The sequence below is a fragment of the Patiria miniata genome, unplaced genomic scaffold (genome assembly GCF_015706575.1).
Source record: "Patiria miniata isolate m_02_andy unplaced genomic scaffold, ASM1570657v1 HiC_scaffold_9, whole genome shotgun sequence".
Classification (NCBI taxonomy): domain Eukaryota; kingdom Metazoa; phylum Echinodermata; class Asteroidea; order Valvatida; family Asterinidae; genus Patiria; species Patiria miniata.
The window spans coordinates 1,458,409-1,475,190 of NW_024037076.1; the positions used below are offsets into that span (position 1 = coordinate 1,458,409).

At 38.9% G+C, this 16,782-nt stretch overlaps 1 protein-coding gene across 1 annotated transcript in view; it reads right to left on the bottom strand.

Annotated features, from left to right (window-relative positions):
- Nucleotides 1-5,321: 5,321 nt before the first annotated feature.
- Nucleotides 5,322-16,782, bottom strand: part of LOC119720583 (G-protein-signaling modulator 2-like) — a 63,087-nt gene continuing 51,626 nt past the window's right edge. The window contains exons 14-15 of the mRNA XM_038190308.1: nucleotides 10,145-10,338; nucleotides 5,322-8,882 (exon numbers count right to left, since the gene is read on the bottom strand). Coding sequence (XP_038046236.1) covers nucleotides 8,727-8,882; nucleotides 10,145-10,338 — 350 coding nt within the window. The 3' untranslated portion in view covers nucleotides 5,322-8,726. The remainder of the gene's footprint in view (nucleotides 8,883-10,144; nucleotides 10,339-16,782) is intronic.

The window sequence follows — 16,782 nt, forward strand, 5'->3', positions numbered from 1 at the left end:
TTTAATTTCATAAGAAACCGTCAAACAATGAAGCTTTATTGACCGTAACAATACAGTGTTTTAAGCGCGACCAATGCAATCCGAATGAAAGTCAATGTGGATTTGTCGCGTGTAAAACACTGCATTGTTACGATCGTATTATCTTTATGGTTGCACTGTTTCTCATGATTTTCAATACACCTCTGACACACAATGTGGAAAATCAGTGCAAGAAATTTCAGTTGAATACATTTTGTATTTCTTGAGTTATTCATCGGAAAACGAGTTGTTAATTTTGTTCAATAGTGCAGCATCGGCTGGTCTCGCACTTGAATATTCTTTCAGTAGAGGGTGCGCCACATAAATAGTGGTCTCACTAATTATCTACCACAAAACTCGTTTGGGGGCAACAACTCCAGAAATAAAGGATATATTCAATTTAATTTTCGTGGAGTGATTTCTCATGATGTTTAACATTAGGAGATTTAATTTCATAAGAAACCGTCAAACAATGAAGCTTTATTGACCGTAACAATACAGTGTTTTAAGCGCGACCAATGCAATCCGAATGAAAGTCAATGTGGATTTTTCGCGTGTAAAACACTACATTGTTACGATCATATTGTTTTTGTTGTTGCACTGTTTCTCATGATATTCAATACACCTCTGACACGGCAGTGTGGAAAATCAGTGCACGAAATTTCAGTTTAATACATCTGGTATTTCTTGAGTTATTCATCGGAAAACGAGTTGTTAATTTTGTTCAATAGTGCAGCATCGGCTGGTCTCGCACTTGAATATTCTTTCAGTAGAGGGCGCGCCACATAAATAGTGGTCTCGATAATTATCTACCACAAAACTCGTTTGGGGGGCAACAACTCCAGAAAAACAGGATGTATTCAATTGAATTTTCGTGTATGGATTTGTCACCATGTTTAACATGAGGAGATTTAATTTTATAAGAAACCGTCAAAAAATGAAGCTATATTGATCGTAACAATACAGTGTTTTAAGCGCGACCAATGCAATTCGAATGAAAGTCAATGTGGATTTTTCGGGTGTAAAACACTGCATTGTTACGATCGTATTGTTTTTGTTGTTGCACTGTTTCTCATGATATTCAATACACCTCTGACACACAATGTGGAAAATCAGTGCACGAAATTTCAGTTTTATACATCTTGTATTTTTTGAGTTATTCATCGGAAAACGAGATGTTAATTTTGTTCAATAGTGCAGCATCGGCTGGTCTCGCAATTTAATATTCTTTCAGTAGAGGGCGAGCCACATAAATAGTGGTCTCGATAATTATCTACCACAAAACTCGTTTGGGGGGCAACAACTCCAGAAATACAGGATGTATTCAATTGAATTTTCGTGGATTGATTTTTCATAATGTTTAACATGAGGAGATTTAATTTTATAAGAAACCGTCAAAAAAGGAAGCTATATTGATCGTAACAATACAGTGGTTTAAGCGCGACCAATGCAATTCGAATGAAAGTCAATGTGGATTTTTCGGGTGTAAAACACTGCATTGTTACGATCGTATTGTTTTTGTTGTTGCACTGTTTCTCATGATATTCAATACACCTCTGACACACAATGTGGAAAATCAGTGCACGAAATTTCAGTTTTATACATCTTGTATTTTTTGAGTTATTCATCGGAAAACGAGATGTTAATTTTGTTCAATAGTGCAGCATCGGCTGGTCTCGCACTTTAATATTCTTTCAGTAGAGGGCGAGCCACATAAATAGTGGTCTCGATAAATATCTACCACAAAACTCGTTTGGGGGGCAACAACTCCAGAAATACAGGATGTATTCAATTGAATGTTCGTGGATTGATTTTTCATAATGTTTAACATGAGGAGATTTAATTTTATAAGAAACCGTCAAAAAATGAAGCAATATTGACCGTAACAATACAGTGGTTTAAGCGCGACCAATGCAATCCGAATGAAAGTCAATGTGGATTTTTCGCGTGTAAAACACTGCATTGTTACGATGATATTGTTTTTATTGTTGCACTGTTTCTCATGATATTCAACACACCTCTGACATACATTGTGGAAAATCAGTGCACGAAATTTCAGTTGAATACATGTTGTATTTCTTGAGTTGTTTATCGGAAAACGAGTTGTTAATTTTGTTCAATAGTGCAGCATCGGCTGGTCTCGCACTTGAATATTCTTTCAGTAGAGGGCGCGCCACATAAATAGTAGTCTCGATAATTATATACCACCAAACTCGTTTGGGGGGCAACAACTCCAGAAATACAGGATGTACTAAATTGAATTTTCGTGTAGTGATTTGTCATGATATTTAACATTGGGAGATTTAATTTCATCAGAAACCGTCAAACAATGAAGCTATATTGACCGTAACAATACAGTGTTTTAAGCGCGACCAATGCAATCCGAATGAAAATCAATGTGGATTTTTCGCGTGTAAAACACTGCATTGTTACGATCATATTATCTTTATTGTTGCACTGTTTCTCATGACATTCAATACACCTCTGACACACATTGTGGAAAATCAGTGCACGATATTTCAGTTTAATACATCTTGTATTTCTTGAGTTGTTCATCGGAAAACGAGTCGTTAATTTTGTTCAGTAGTGCAGCATCGGCTGGTCTCACACTTTTATATTCTTTCAGTAGAGGGCGCGCCACATAAATAGTGGTCGCGATAATTATCCACCACCAAAACTCGTTGGTGGTAGATAATTATAAAGACCACTTTTTATACGAGACCACATCTTGTATTTCTGGAATTGTTGCCCCCGATCGTATTATTTGTATCGTTCGACTGTTTTTCATGATGTTTAATACCCCTCTGTTACACATCGTAGAAATAAATTGCACGAAATTTCAGTTAAATACATCTTGTATTTTTTGGGTTATTGATCGGAAAACGAGTTGTTATTTTTGTTCAATAGTGCAGCATCTGCACCGATATTCTTTTATTTAATAGAGGGCGCGCCACATAAATAGTGTTCTCGATAATTATCCACCACCAAACTCGTTTTGGGGGCAACAACTCCAGAAATACCTACAAGATGTTAAATTGAATTTTCGTCTAGTGATTTGTTATTATGTTTAACATTACGAGATTTAATTTCATAAGAAACTGTCAAACAATGAAGCAATATTGACCGTAACAATACAGTGTTTTAAGCGCGACCAATGCAATCCGAATGAAAGTCAATGTAGATTTTTCGCGCGGTAAAACACTATATTGTTACGATCATATTAGTTTTATTGTTGCACTGTTTCTCATGATGTTCAATACACCTCTGACACACATTGTGGAAAATCAGTGCACGAAATTTCAGTTTAATACATCTTGTTTTTCTTGAGTTTTTGATCGGAAAACGAGTTGTTATTTTTGTTCAATAGTGCAGCATCCGCACAAATATTCTTTTATTTAATAGAGGGCGCGCCACATAAATAGTGGTCTCGATAATTATCCACCACCAAACTCGTTTGGGGGGCAACGACTCCAGAAATACAAGAAGTTTTAAATTAAATTTTCGTGTAGTGATTAGTCATTATGCTTAACATTAGGAGATTTAATTTCATATTCATAAATACCTCAGATCCTATTGGTCGAGAGCCCGTCACTTGGCCGGTCTTAAACGGATGATAAAACATGCTGGCTAGCACGGTCTTAAACACTTTTCCAGTGTCACAATAAAATGTGGACTCCTAAAAATCCAGTGCCTCTTACTGTTTCATTGGTTGAACGTTCACAATCCTCACGTAGGCATGCGCAACACTACCAGCGAGTCAGAATTTTATAGTTCTAAATTCAAAACGCAACGCCCCAGGTGCGTTCTGCGTGACATCGCGCAGAACATGCTACGCGCGCGTCAATCTCCATAAAAGGGTTGTTTACATCTTACTCGCCAGCAAAACACTCCATTATTTTGCTAGAGGGATGTTTCAAAAAGCATGAAGTGAACTTGTTGAACAAAATCGGGATTTTTTGAACGAATTATTTGATATTTTTTCACCGAAAAGGTATTTATGAATGGGAATGAATATGTGCTCGGTCGGTATTTATCACTCTGTTTAAGGCCGCTTAGAGTCTGGGTGCTGATAATTACCCTCGCCTCCGGCTCGGGTAATTATCAGCACCCAGACTCTAAGCAGTCTTAAACAGAGTGAAAAAAAACCTCCGGAGCACACATTCATTCCCTTAAGAAACCGTCAAACAATGAAGCAATATATTGACCGTAACAATACAGTGTTTTAGGCGCGACAAATGCAATCCGATGAAAATCAATGTGAATTTTTCGCGTGTAAAACACTACATTGTTTCGATCATATTATTTTTATCGTTGGACTGTTTCTCATGATATTCAATACCCCTCTTGCGGCCGGGTTAGGTTGGCCACAATCTTTCAATGGGTGGTGGAGTGGGGGAACAAAATTTGGGTCCCAAAAAGTTGGTCAAATACAGCGTAGGGTTCAGGGCACGCTTAAGGGCCCTGAATTTTTGTTGGGATTGTAGATGCGATCATGTGGTGCGAACTGAGACAAACTTGACCACTTTGACCATTTTTTTTAATAGAAAAGATGGTGGTGTACCATAGAATTATATTTAATATAGCTCTATGTGGTCACATTGTGGTGTACGTAGTGCCTGCCTTTATTGCGTCGTCACTTAAAAAAATGGGTTTCTTTTGGGGGGGGGGGGGGTGGGGGATGGCCCCCATTGCCCCCCCCCCCCAACACCCCTGGATCCGCCCTTGCTTCCGCCTTTAGAAAGAGAGCACAACATGAATCAATGTTTCTTCAATATTTGCAATATTATACCAAGTGTCGGGGTTATTTATAGATAACATAAGAGTTGGAATGTTTTCCATTAATAACACCATTTTTCAAAACTTCGTTCAAAGTTAAAAAGGTCTTTTATGGGAATAATTCTAGAATGGGGAAATTGCGCGTTTAAGCCATTAACACGAATTAACATAGGGGCCTGGGATGTGTGTGAATTGTTTTCGTTTTGCTGAAAGAACGCACACCTTTTCTGTGATCCGTGCACAGAAATTAAAACGGTGGTTGTGTTTAAAATCCCGTAACTTGAAAAGTACATGAGTGATTTGAATGATTCCTGTACTAAAAGAAAGCCCATTGATTGGGCTTTCATAGCCTAGATTTTGAAAGTGCTACAGGCACAACTTCGTTCAAAATTGGTCCTGCCATTTGGGATGCCTTTTTTTAATTCACCCTGAAATTTCAGAGGTTCACTTGTCCAATTGCCTTAAACAAAGACCAAATGAATTTTTTTTAAAAACAACTTTACAAAAACCGGCAAGGATAAGACAAGTTTGAAACAACATTTGTGTATTTCAGAGAACACCGTGCTGCTTTATTGTGCAGTGGTACCGTTCCGTGTCTATTACATCATTTTTCGTCTACTTACGATTTGAATAAAACTCGGCCCACGTGCACACGAGGACCGGATTGTTTGGACGCTACATTCAACACATTCATTCATTTCATTTACAAATACGTATCTACATTCATTGATTATAATCAACAGAAATATACAGCACACGAGCTCCATAAAAAGCCGAGTGCTAGGGGACCAAAACCCCTAAAAGATATTTACAAGTTTTGTTTCGGGTTTTGTTCCTGTACATACATATAAAAAAATTAAGTCGCATCCCTCAAAAAAAAAAAAAAAACCCCAAAACCACCAACTTGTTCACCGATGTACTTAAAAACCTCACCCAGAATCACACATCTTTACAAATTCTCTTCATTTACATGGACGTGGAGAGTATTTACAGGTTTACAAACATGGGTTTCTAAGACACTAGTTACATGTACAGTTTAAGTTTATACAGCGTAATTAACTGAGAAAACTGCTGCGAGTGGCCAGTTTTCATATTTTAAAATTAACAGGCTTGAACTGTGTTTGGACCATTTCTAATTACGTCGAACTCTACTCTGAAATCCTACATCTTCAACGGTGACTCGATATGTGTAACAAAAAGATTATCAAAGCATTCAGCTCACATTTACTAAGTTAATATCGTTGGTGTAATGCCCAGTAGTCCTGGGCGTGTTGTGTACTTTACAACTCGAGTACTCGTGAGGACATTACTTGAGAGTAGTCGAGTACTCGCCATACTTGCTTATTGAGCTGGGCCCTGAGAACCGATAGGACAAGTCAACAAGCCAACAACAAAAATACAGAAGAAAGTGTCAGGCTTATTGATCATCTAAACATCAAATGCTCACGAACAACCACACAAGGGTTTGTTGCATAGTTCAACCAAGACCAAAGACCAATAGACCGATGTGTTAAGCCCCGCCTGTTAAGCCCCGCCCCGTTAAGCCCCACCCTGTTAAGCCCCACCTCATGATGTCTTGACCAATCACAGCTGTGATTAATGACCAACATACGTTCACTAAAGTCCGACATGCGTGCACATGCGTTTAATGACACATGTGACTGCAACATGCAGTGTGGTATTGGAGATGCGCAATTAGTGCCCGAGTGTGCTGTGGGCGGGGCTTAACAGGCAGGTCTGTATCAGAACCAAGTTTCATTCACTGTTGTATGGTAAGACATGGGCCATAACAATGAACACTTATCGATGCTGCTGTATAGTGGCTTTTCGTTGTTAATACATGTGTGCTTGCTTGACACAGTTCAAATTCCAACAAGAATTTGGCTATTGGGAATTTGTTTAGGCCTGTTATTTTCCACATAATCAAAAAAACATCCTTTGTTGGGAAAAAATGTAGTATCCGGACGCAACTTCTTTGGTTGCATACAAAGTCAATGCCGAGTTGAGTGCATTTATTCAAAGTATTTTTTAACAAAATTGGAAATGTTTCAAGTCCAGATTCATATCTTTTCAATGTTTTTGAAATGACTGACGTTCATTGAGATAACATGAAAAAAAGTGGCGTCAGGATGCGACATTCTTTCCCTTTGTTCTTACATAGCTGTCTTCCCATATGCCCATTTTCAAATATTTTGTTGTGTTCGTCTCCTAGGCCTACAGTTTAGAATAGACCTAAATACGCAACACATGTACCGACCAAACAGGATGAAAAAGATCATCAGGTAAGACTCTAAACTGCTCTCAAAAAAAGTAGAGAGATAAACCCTTGAAATATGTGGTAAATATCTACACATCACTACAACTCCCTTAAAATAAATAAAACACGTAAAACTACATATGTATTCAAGTAAGACAGAAGTTTTTAAAAAAGGCACCTCGACAATTTACTAAACCTCAAACAGTTGTTGCAGAATCGTGAAAACTTGGAAGAGTTTCAGTAAAATGTTTCAACAACTGCTTGAGTGGCGGAGAATGCTACACGTAGGATGTGATTAATTAAAAACCATTGCGATATTTATTACGTGTTACAAAGTTGACGTCATTTTCGCACCGTATTTTGCACATCGATTGGAACTAATTTCCAACCGATACACTTATTAAAAACTGCCAGTGCAATGACACGGGCAGAAACACCAATGAATCCCATTAATGGCATCAAGTGACTCGTCTTCGTCCAAGATTGAATTTTGAATTTTATTTTCCCGATCACTGGCAATCCAGGTAATTCTAAGCAGCTCATGTGTGCACATAAAGCTTGAATGCGTGAGGTATGCTCGGAATTTCCTGGGTAGCGCTGCCAAAATTCCCAAGACTTGATATTGTTGGCTTTACCGCACTTGTCGGCAACCAGCTGTACAGTGGAACGCCGCTATAAAAACATTGCGGGATCCACATAAATTGTTCATAATAGTGATCGTTCAGTATAGCGATTTTAAGCTGCCGGCGCTCCGGTACTCACTTTTCAATAAATAGCCCCCTTCAGAACTTCACCCTGCATGCCCTGGTACTAGTAGTTACAGAAAGACTTTGAACATGTGCCGACTATTGAATTATGTAATTTACCGTTACACAGTTGAGCTTACTACCTAGAGCAATGGGTGGCTTTCCCCTTCTATTCCTTGGGGAGATAATAGCCACTTGTTGCTCTTCTGTTGCCATTTTTCAACAACAATGTTCAGTACGTTTTGTACACAAAAATCAGGGGCCAATGACGATGTTCGGCATAGCTGAATGTTTGATATAGCGGTGTTCGGTATAGCGAAGTTCCATTGTACTGAGAAAATAAATTTGAAATCAAATCTTGGACCAGGCTATTGAAAAACTAGAAGTTAGTTCATCAAGCGTGTTCTTTTTTTTGGGTATTTCAAGTGGCTATAAAATGGTGCTGTGCCATTGTGTACCTTTGGGGGAGTTTCTACGTCTGAGTTTTATAACCACCTGGAATGACTCCGTGAAAAATTTCAGCCGTAACCCACCCCCATGCAGCATGACCCCTCCCCTACCCAGGGGATGTTTATCCCCCTCCATTCCCAAAGGATGTCAATATCAGTAACACTCCCCTGAACACACACACCACACAATACAGGACTACGCAGCGATCGCACACAAGATCACACTGTTATTTAATTTTCATCATAGTGAACATCACAGAATCAATGTACATTGTTCAGACGCGCATTCGACTTGCGCCCACACGAACAGCGCCCTCAAGAGACTGGCATTTGCAAATGTTTACGAAAGTCACCCAATGGCCGCTCCAGACTCTTCCGATCAAGGTGACTGTGATGTGAATAAAGTGCGATGCCGACTCGGCCGAAAAGTCCGGATACGCGTTCGTCTCGCTTCAAGCAATGCAGTCTCGTGACTGGTGATTACTTCGTCTGATCTTGTGGTCCCTTGTCGGACCGTTGGGCGTCCATGCGTTTGGATTGGACGCGTTGGATCAAGGCAAAGAAGTCCTCATCGGGGACGGTGGGAGCAGGCTGTAAGACCGGGGGCTCACTGCGTTGGTCGTTAATCCTGGAGCCCTGCATGGAAGGCACGTGGGAATATTGGTAAGCACCCGGAAAAAAAGGGAAACACATCGACCGATCGAGTGTGAAAGTTTGTTTCGACCGAAATAATGAGGAAAACCCTGATCAAAGTGAAGACAGGGCTAGTCCCAAAAATACCCTGTGAAATAATTCTGCCTGAAATGGTTCAATCAAAGGAAAACAATCACGGAAGGTGGTTTTAAAAAGTGTGGCTTCGGGCACACAATTTTACGAGCATTAATAACGGAATCCTGTCACAACACCCCTTAAATTTAGCATATGTGCAGAAAATATATTGATATATTCAATATGAGGGGTAAATATTTTCATCAAGAGCTTTAGCACAATGATTGATCTCAATAACAATTCTCAGATATAGGGTTCTGTTGGAAGTCTCACAAAAGCGATGACGTCCAACTTGTGCCTACGCTTTTTAGGTCTAATGGCTCTGGTAAAAACTAGGAAAATCCATACATGTAGGACACTTTCAACAATTTATTGAATGGCAGATGTTTAAATATTGATACTTCGTCAGGGAAATACGCAATCAATTTTTCTTTTGGCTCTGAAATGTTCAATATGTTTGTCCAATATTCAATGATTAACGAGAACTTAAAACAATAAACTTAAAAAAGACAGAATAATATGTTTGAGGATTGCAAAATGTGATTGGTAAAATCTGTTCAGGAATTACAATTGACTTTTAATGACATTTGAATTTTTCAGAAAAAAAATCTACAAAAAAAGGAAGAAATAAATTCCAGTTGGTTTGCCTTTTCCAGTCCACTTCTGTGTGGCGGCCAGACCTTTTTAAAAAATAAGTGCATGTTTAATTCAAGACTCAAGCTTAGAGTTTTGGGTGCTTAAATAAAAACTTGTCAGATGATTAATACCATTTGATTTGAGGTTTTAAAGTATCCAAAAAATTCACTATTCAAGAAAAAACTTTTGTCCCCTTTTTTAAAAATAATTTGCTCCTTAAAGTGACAATTTTTTTGAGAATCAACTTTTGACAAAACAAAAACACTTGTCATCCAAATAAACCATTAGCACATTCCATACTCTAATGCAAATGTATGCAAATGAGATTTTGACATCTCATAAGCATATCAAAGTAGTCATCATCTGGCACCCCCTGGTTGCCCTTTTGAACAAAAACACAAGTTGTCATCCAAATAAATCTCATTTGCATACCCCACATTCAAATGTAAATGTATGCAAATGTATGCAAATGGATTTGCATGTGTTAAGCTTACCTGACATCTCATTAGCATATCAAAGAAGTCGTCATCGGGCACGCCCTGGTTGCCCTTTTGCAGCAGCTGGCCCAGCACCTCCTCATTGTTGGTCTTGAGGCCCGGCAGGTTGCAGATGCTGGACCGCTGCTCGTTGAGCCGGCTACGCTGGAAACTGGCGATTTGATTCATGAGTTCCTCTTTCATGGGATAATCTGGAGGAATGACAACACGGAAAAAGCAACAAAATTATTGTGGTGTACCCTTAACGTGGGGTGGCCCCTAACGTGGAACACTTTGATTGTTCGCCTCTAGTACCTTGCTGATGAACCCTAACGTGGAACAGACCCTAACGTGGCGAACTTGGATTTTTTGCCTCTAGCGCCTTGCTAGAGCAAAATTTTTACCTCAAATTTCACACAACTGTGAAATTTCATCGAGCTCTAAACATTCCCGTTCATAAATCTTGAATTAAAGTACAATCAACAAAGTTCCAGAGAAATTAGATTTTGGCGTGATTTTCCAATTATATTTCGAAGTGCACCATGAACCCTTTTAAGATGCGCCAAAAATTTAAAAAAAAGAAAGCAAATCTTGTGTGGCCCCAAAATGGATTGAGACATTTCATTGGTTGACAATTATCATGTGACGTGTTTCACAAATTCTTGTGCGGCCACAAAATGGATTGTAAAATTTCATTGGTTTAGAATTATCATGTGACGTATTTCACAAAATCTTGTGTAGCCACAAAATGGATTGAGAAATTTCATTGGTTGAAAATTATCATGTGACATACCGCAATATTTTAAGGAAATCTTGTGTGAACTCATGTAACCCGCTTACATGTGCATCACCCTGGTCGTTCTCAAGTCGTTTTGAATATTATCGTCCGAGCTTATTATACATAGATGCTCAAGGCATGATTATATGAGCGTGGCTCTGCAATACCAATTAGGTTCCAAGTGTGCATCTACGCCCGTGGCACCGGTGTCATATGAAATTCGGACTCCTCTGAAATCTTATCTCTTTGGACTTATATGGATTTCAACTCTCACACATGACCAAGTCACTGTCCTACTTATCTTCACTTAGGCATGTGCAATACAACCAATGAGTCCACATTTCATTCAAATTTCACCCTACACAACATTTCAAAAGTAAAGTGTGCTACGTGGTAGGTGTCAAGCTAATTAAGAACTTAATTTTTCCCCCAAAATGACAAGATTACATGTACTTCTTACAATACATGTAGTTCTTACTGACTCAAAAGTTGCAGAGTAACGAAGTGTGACGTCATTTAGAACCGGGAAGTGTAGTGCAAACGAATGGAGTACGCGTGCATGTTGGTTCATGGGCTGAATCACGCGCTAATGTCTTTTACACACATAATTGTGCTCGTGATGTATTCACTTCGGTACTCTATACTTAAACGAATACATTGCACTATATAATTATGTACCCAAGACAGGCAAAACCAAAATGAACATATGACAATATTATAAAGTATGACATCAACTAAATAAAAATCTACATTAAAAAATAGCCTTTGGTTCATCATAGATACATGTAAATATCAGTGAAAATTGTGATATTTTATCTAAATAACGAAGAAAGAAATATGTAAAGTGACAACATGACATTTCCATGCAAAAAAAAGACCACAAATAAATGATTGAGTGATATGCTCATGTTTCGAGAACAGATGGCTGAAGTTGTGCAAGATGCCTACCAGCGCGGCTAGCTTGGAGAGGTTTTCTCATGATTTCCAAAGTCCTCGCGGAGTTCAAATTGGCTGTGCAGTGTGTTCAAGTCATCCAGCGACAAAAGTCACCTTAATCAACAAGACGGCAAACAAAGCTCAATCCTGTCCACAAATATATCTTGAAAATGATTCCATTAGTTGCAGAAAGATGGGTCTCTCTCCCAAAAGGTTACGTCTTGCCAGGAACCCAATCGCAAGCCAAAAAACAACAACAAGCGTTTAACAAACAGGTGTTGAAAAATCCTCTTGTTGTGAGGCCTGCAGTGCAGTTACCTTCCTCGCAATGCAAAATGAAATATTGATGAGAGCTGGGCAAAGCCACTGCGACATGTGGGTCAGAAAAACAAGGCAGAACAGTCCAACTACGTACGACGGATCAATTGTAATCCGGGCGAATTCAACAACGGGGAACCATATTTTTTTCACGAGCTGACATTAGGTATCTAAAGATGCGTCATCCAAATGTTGCTCAGTTAAAACCCATAAATCTCTCCCTCTATAATTCACTTATTGGAGAGAAAACAAAATTTGAGAATGAAACATAAAAAATGAAAAAAATATCAAAATATTTGGCAAGTTCGTCCCTCAAAACAAGACAAGTGCCAGGTTGAGGTTCAGCCGGATTTAGACTCTGATGACTACTCGAGTCGGCAAAAAATAAATCGCTTGAAATTTCAAACGGGTACGCTCCATTAACAGGTAGCAAATTCAGCTCAGTGTTTATTCTTCCCCTTAGTAGAAATGTTGCCAAAGTCTGTTAAAGAGAGACTTTGATGTTGCCTCGTGTCGGCCAAAAAACAACCACTGGAAGTTTCTGGTGGGCACGCTCCGTTAACAGGTAGCAAATTCTGCTAGGCGTTAATTCTTCCCCTTTGCAGAACTATCGTCAAAGTCTGTTAAAGAGAGACTTTGATGTTGCCTCGTGTCGGTCAAAACACAACGGCCGGAACTTTCCAACGGGCACGCTCCATTAACAGGCGACAAATTTAGCATCAGCGTTCCTTCCCCGTTTGTAGTGCTATGTCTTTAAAGCCTGCGACAGAATCTCGCTCTGTCTGATGGAAGACGACAGATCGACAAAGGCTTCACCACTCACCAGAGTAGTTTCTGCTTCTGATGTGTTACACACTATTAGTGTTTGAATACAGGCAAAGCTCGGCAACACTCTTGCCGTAGATCTGTTTGCACAAGCAACTGTTGTAGCACAGCTGGATGTTCAGCTATTTACCATCCACGTTGACAAGTACCGAACCAGAAATATCGAACCACTGACCAAAATAAATTGTAATGCAGCCAGTTTTATTTCATGGGTTTTATGTGATTATTTTTCCCCACTACTATTTTCTGCGGATGGGATTTCAAAAGTCAATTAACGATGGACAGTCTTTGCAAATCCTACTTTGAGATGATCGGACCAGCAGACTTATTTGCATAACAAATGGTTAATTAAACCGATTAATGAGTTGTGATAAGATTAAGCAGCTTACCGGTATATGCCGGTAAGCTGGGTGCTCAGCTATGTACCATCCACGTTGTTAAATACCGAATCGGAAATATCGAACCACTGACCAAAATAAATTTTTAATGCAGCCAGTTTTATTTTATGGGTTTTATGTGATTATTTTTCCCACTACTTTTTTCTGTGGAGGGGATTTCAAAAGTCAACTTATATAATTAACGATGAACAGTCTTTGCAAATCCTACTTTGAGATGATTGGACCAGCAGACTTATTTGCATATTTGAATAGTTAATTTAACTGATTAATGAGTTAAAATTAGATTAACCAGCTTACCGGTTTATGCCGATTGTCTGCTCAGTCATTTAATAATGATCCTTCATCCGGTGGCAATTTCATGCAATAAGGCTTGATTAAACTGAAATTAAGTGGGTGTGCTTAACGTGACCCGTACTGAACTTCTACTCAAAGCAATACATCACCCGATAAGGATAATGAAACCTTCAATGGGAATTTCCGGCCAGCTGGCAATTTTGTCAATCGGTTTGCGATCGTAATTCCACGTTTTAATTTCAATGGTCTAATTATAGAAAACGGAATAGTAGGCAATTAATTTTTACTCATACAGTGTGGTGAAATATGCAAAAGTATCCTTTGAAGAACCTTTTCTCCGTCCTGACTTGACTGACTGAGTCACTGACAGAATGACTTTCATGACTGACTTTAAACTGGCTAAGCAATCACAATCAACATTAAATAATACTCTAAATTTTCTTTTTAAAATGACCAATGTTCAGTTTTCATATTGAACATAAACGGAGTACATTTCAAGTAATTTTGAAGGAACCGCATTTTAAGCGACACATTTCACATCAAAATATTGCAAAGCTTTGAGGGGGGATAGAAGAATTTATATAACCGACATACAGATCCTTGTCATTTGATTGGTGGAACTCACATCACGTGGCATTCGTTATTGCTCCCATTCATGCCGCGGCTCAAAAAGTACTATCCGCCCATGGGGAATGGGAAATACTATTCAACAGTTAAGATCATGACGCGGTATTTGTGTGCAAATGCATGCTGGTGTGCGCGTTCAGCGTTGCGCGTAGCATTCCAAAGAGCCAGCGCTACAGCGTTGGGTTCAAACATTTTCGTGAAAGGGTGGCTTGGAAGAGGGAAATACATTTTCCTCCAGTTTTGCATTGAAAAAAAGTTCAAATATATCAAATGAAAAGGATCTATGTCAGTTATATAAAACAAATATTGAGTGGCTTTAAATTGTGAAATGGGAGGAATATTATCGCACGGTAAAATCTGGACTTTTCCAGTTCACTCGGCTTCGCCTCGTGAAATGGAAAAGTCCAGATTTTACCTTGCGATAATATTCCTCCCATTCCACGCTGAGCCACTCAATATTTGTATAATATTGCACAAGCAATAACAATATTGTTATAGGGATGCCCATGCTATAATACATGTAATACAATATTGCATAGTCACTTTGGTATGCAATACACTGATTTCTTTTTACTACTTGGAAGCCCAATATACCGGGTGTATACATGTAATAATAACAGATACAGCAGGTAAGGTGTAGAAAGTTGAGCAAAATTCTTACCAGAACCAAGAATTTATTGACTGCGCCTGATCGGATGAAAGCCGCAACACAATAGCGAGTGAATGTTCTTTCTTATGTAACCAGTTGAATTCAAACACTGTTTTGCAACTGTAGAGCCCCACAATAAGAGCACTGATGTATCGATGCAAATGCGTATATTCCTTCAAAGATGTCACCAATCAAGCTTTGTCGAGTCGGCCTGGATTGCACCCAAACCATTATGATCCGTCTTCACTGCATGTCTTATAGATGCAAGCCTTCATCCCTTGCAGTTTAATATGAAATCAAACATTGAAGTTCTATTCAGATTCTCCGGCGCAGATCTGGGGAGGCGCAAGGGGACGCTGCTTGAATTTTCTGGAATACTGGAATATATAATCCGAGACGAAGACGACAAAATTGACTGCGAAGTCACCGCACCACGGAACTGGGCAGGAAAGAGAATCCTGGTCGGCCTCAAACGACGACGGATAACTGGGTCAAATTTCAAGCTTTTTTTTTGTTCCACGCCAATCTGTTGGAGTCCTAAGAATGAAAGCGATCCGTAAGAGTAGACCTGCCCCAAAAATCAATCATGGCATACTGATAATGCAGACACTGCTGAGGATTTATCCAGACGAAAGCTCAGCTCGAGTCGATCAACTTGCTCCTAGTCCCTCCCTCGTAAAAAAGTAACACAAAATTACAAACACAGAAAACCATATTTTTTCAAATAAAGATCAATTGATTGACACAATTGAACTACAAACTTTTTTAAATATATACTGCATATGTGATGCGATCAAGCTAAGTGAGTCGTTTGTCGGCCCTTACCAATTTTTTTTTGAACATTTTTAAAAACAGCTATCTTTCAGTTTATATTTGGTGAAAACCCCAAGTGAATACGACCTTCCGTTCAGAAGTTAGGGGACTTAGAACACAGTCAGATCAGAAAGAAGAAAATAGAGAAATCAAAGAGAGAAATCAACGATTCAAAATTGAAGTGTTTATTAAGCCACAATAAACATGCTTTATTTCAGGTTATTGAATATTAACACCTTAGCAAAAATGTCACATTTTAACTACCTCTTCTCGGAACAAAAAATAGTTGACATGAAAGAGGACATACACAATGTATGTAGGCAAAGTAGCCTTCCAATTTTACAAAAAAAGTCAATTTTGAAATGTCCACCTCTACTGACCTATTTTGGGCTGTATCTTAAAATCATAATTGCCGACGAACGTCTCATTTAGCTTGATCGCATCACATGTGTAAATTTGTTTGAACATTGTTTAGTTATGAACGTTTGAACATTGTTTAGTTAATCCCCCCAGGATTTGAGCTCGAAAATGCAAATTATTGGGGAGACTAGTTCAAATCTAGTCAGCACTCTTGACATTTATTCTCCGCACATATAACGCCTCCGGGGAAAGTAGCCCGGTCAATGCTCGCGATTCGTAGCGACCGGCTTCTCGTGAGTGCAATGGAATAGAAGGTATAGAGGGAAAGAGGGAGAAAATGTTGGGTAACCATGGAATGCGGGTTATTAATCCGCGCTGAAAACGTTAATTGAATTTGTTTAGAGTATCGCCGTCGGGTTAAAGTAAACAGAGTTGGTATATGGGTGCCCTCACCATATGTTCATTGTGAGATGGACCGGTTTTAAAAGCCAAAGTCTTCGTAAATTAGGGATGAAGTTAATCTTCTTTGACACTTGCTTTAGCACATAATCATAGAAAACTTTCCCCCTAACGGCAATGTTTGTTTTAAATGATGAAAGAAAAATATTAATTCATCCTTTTTGCACACGACAGTTTATCAAATCATACATAAAAGTCC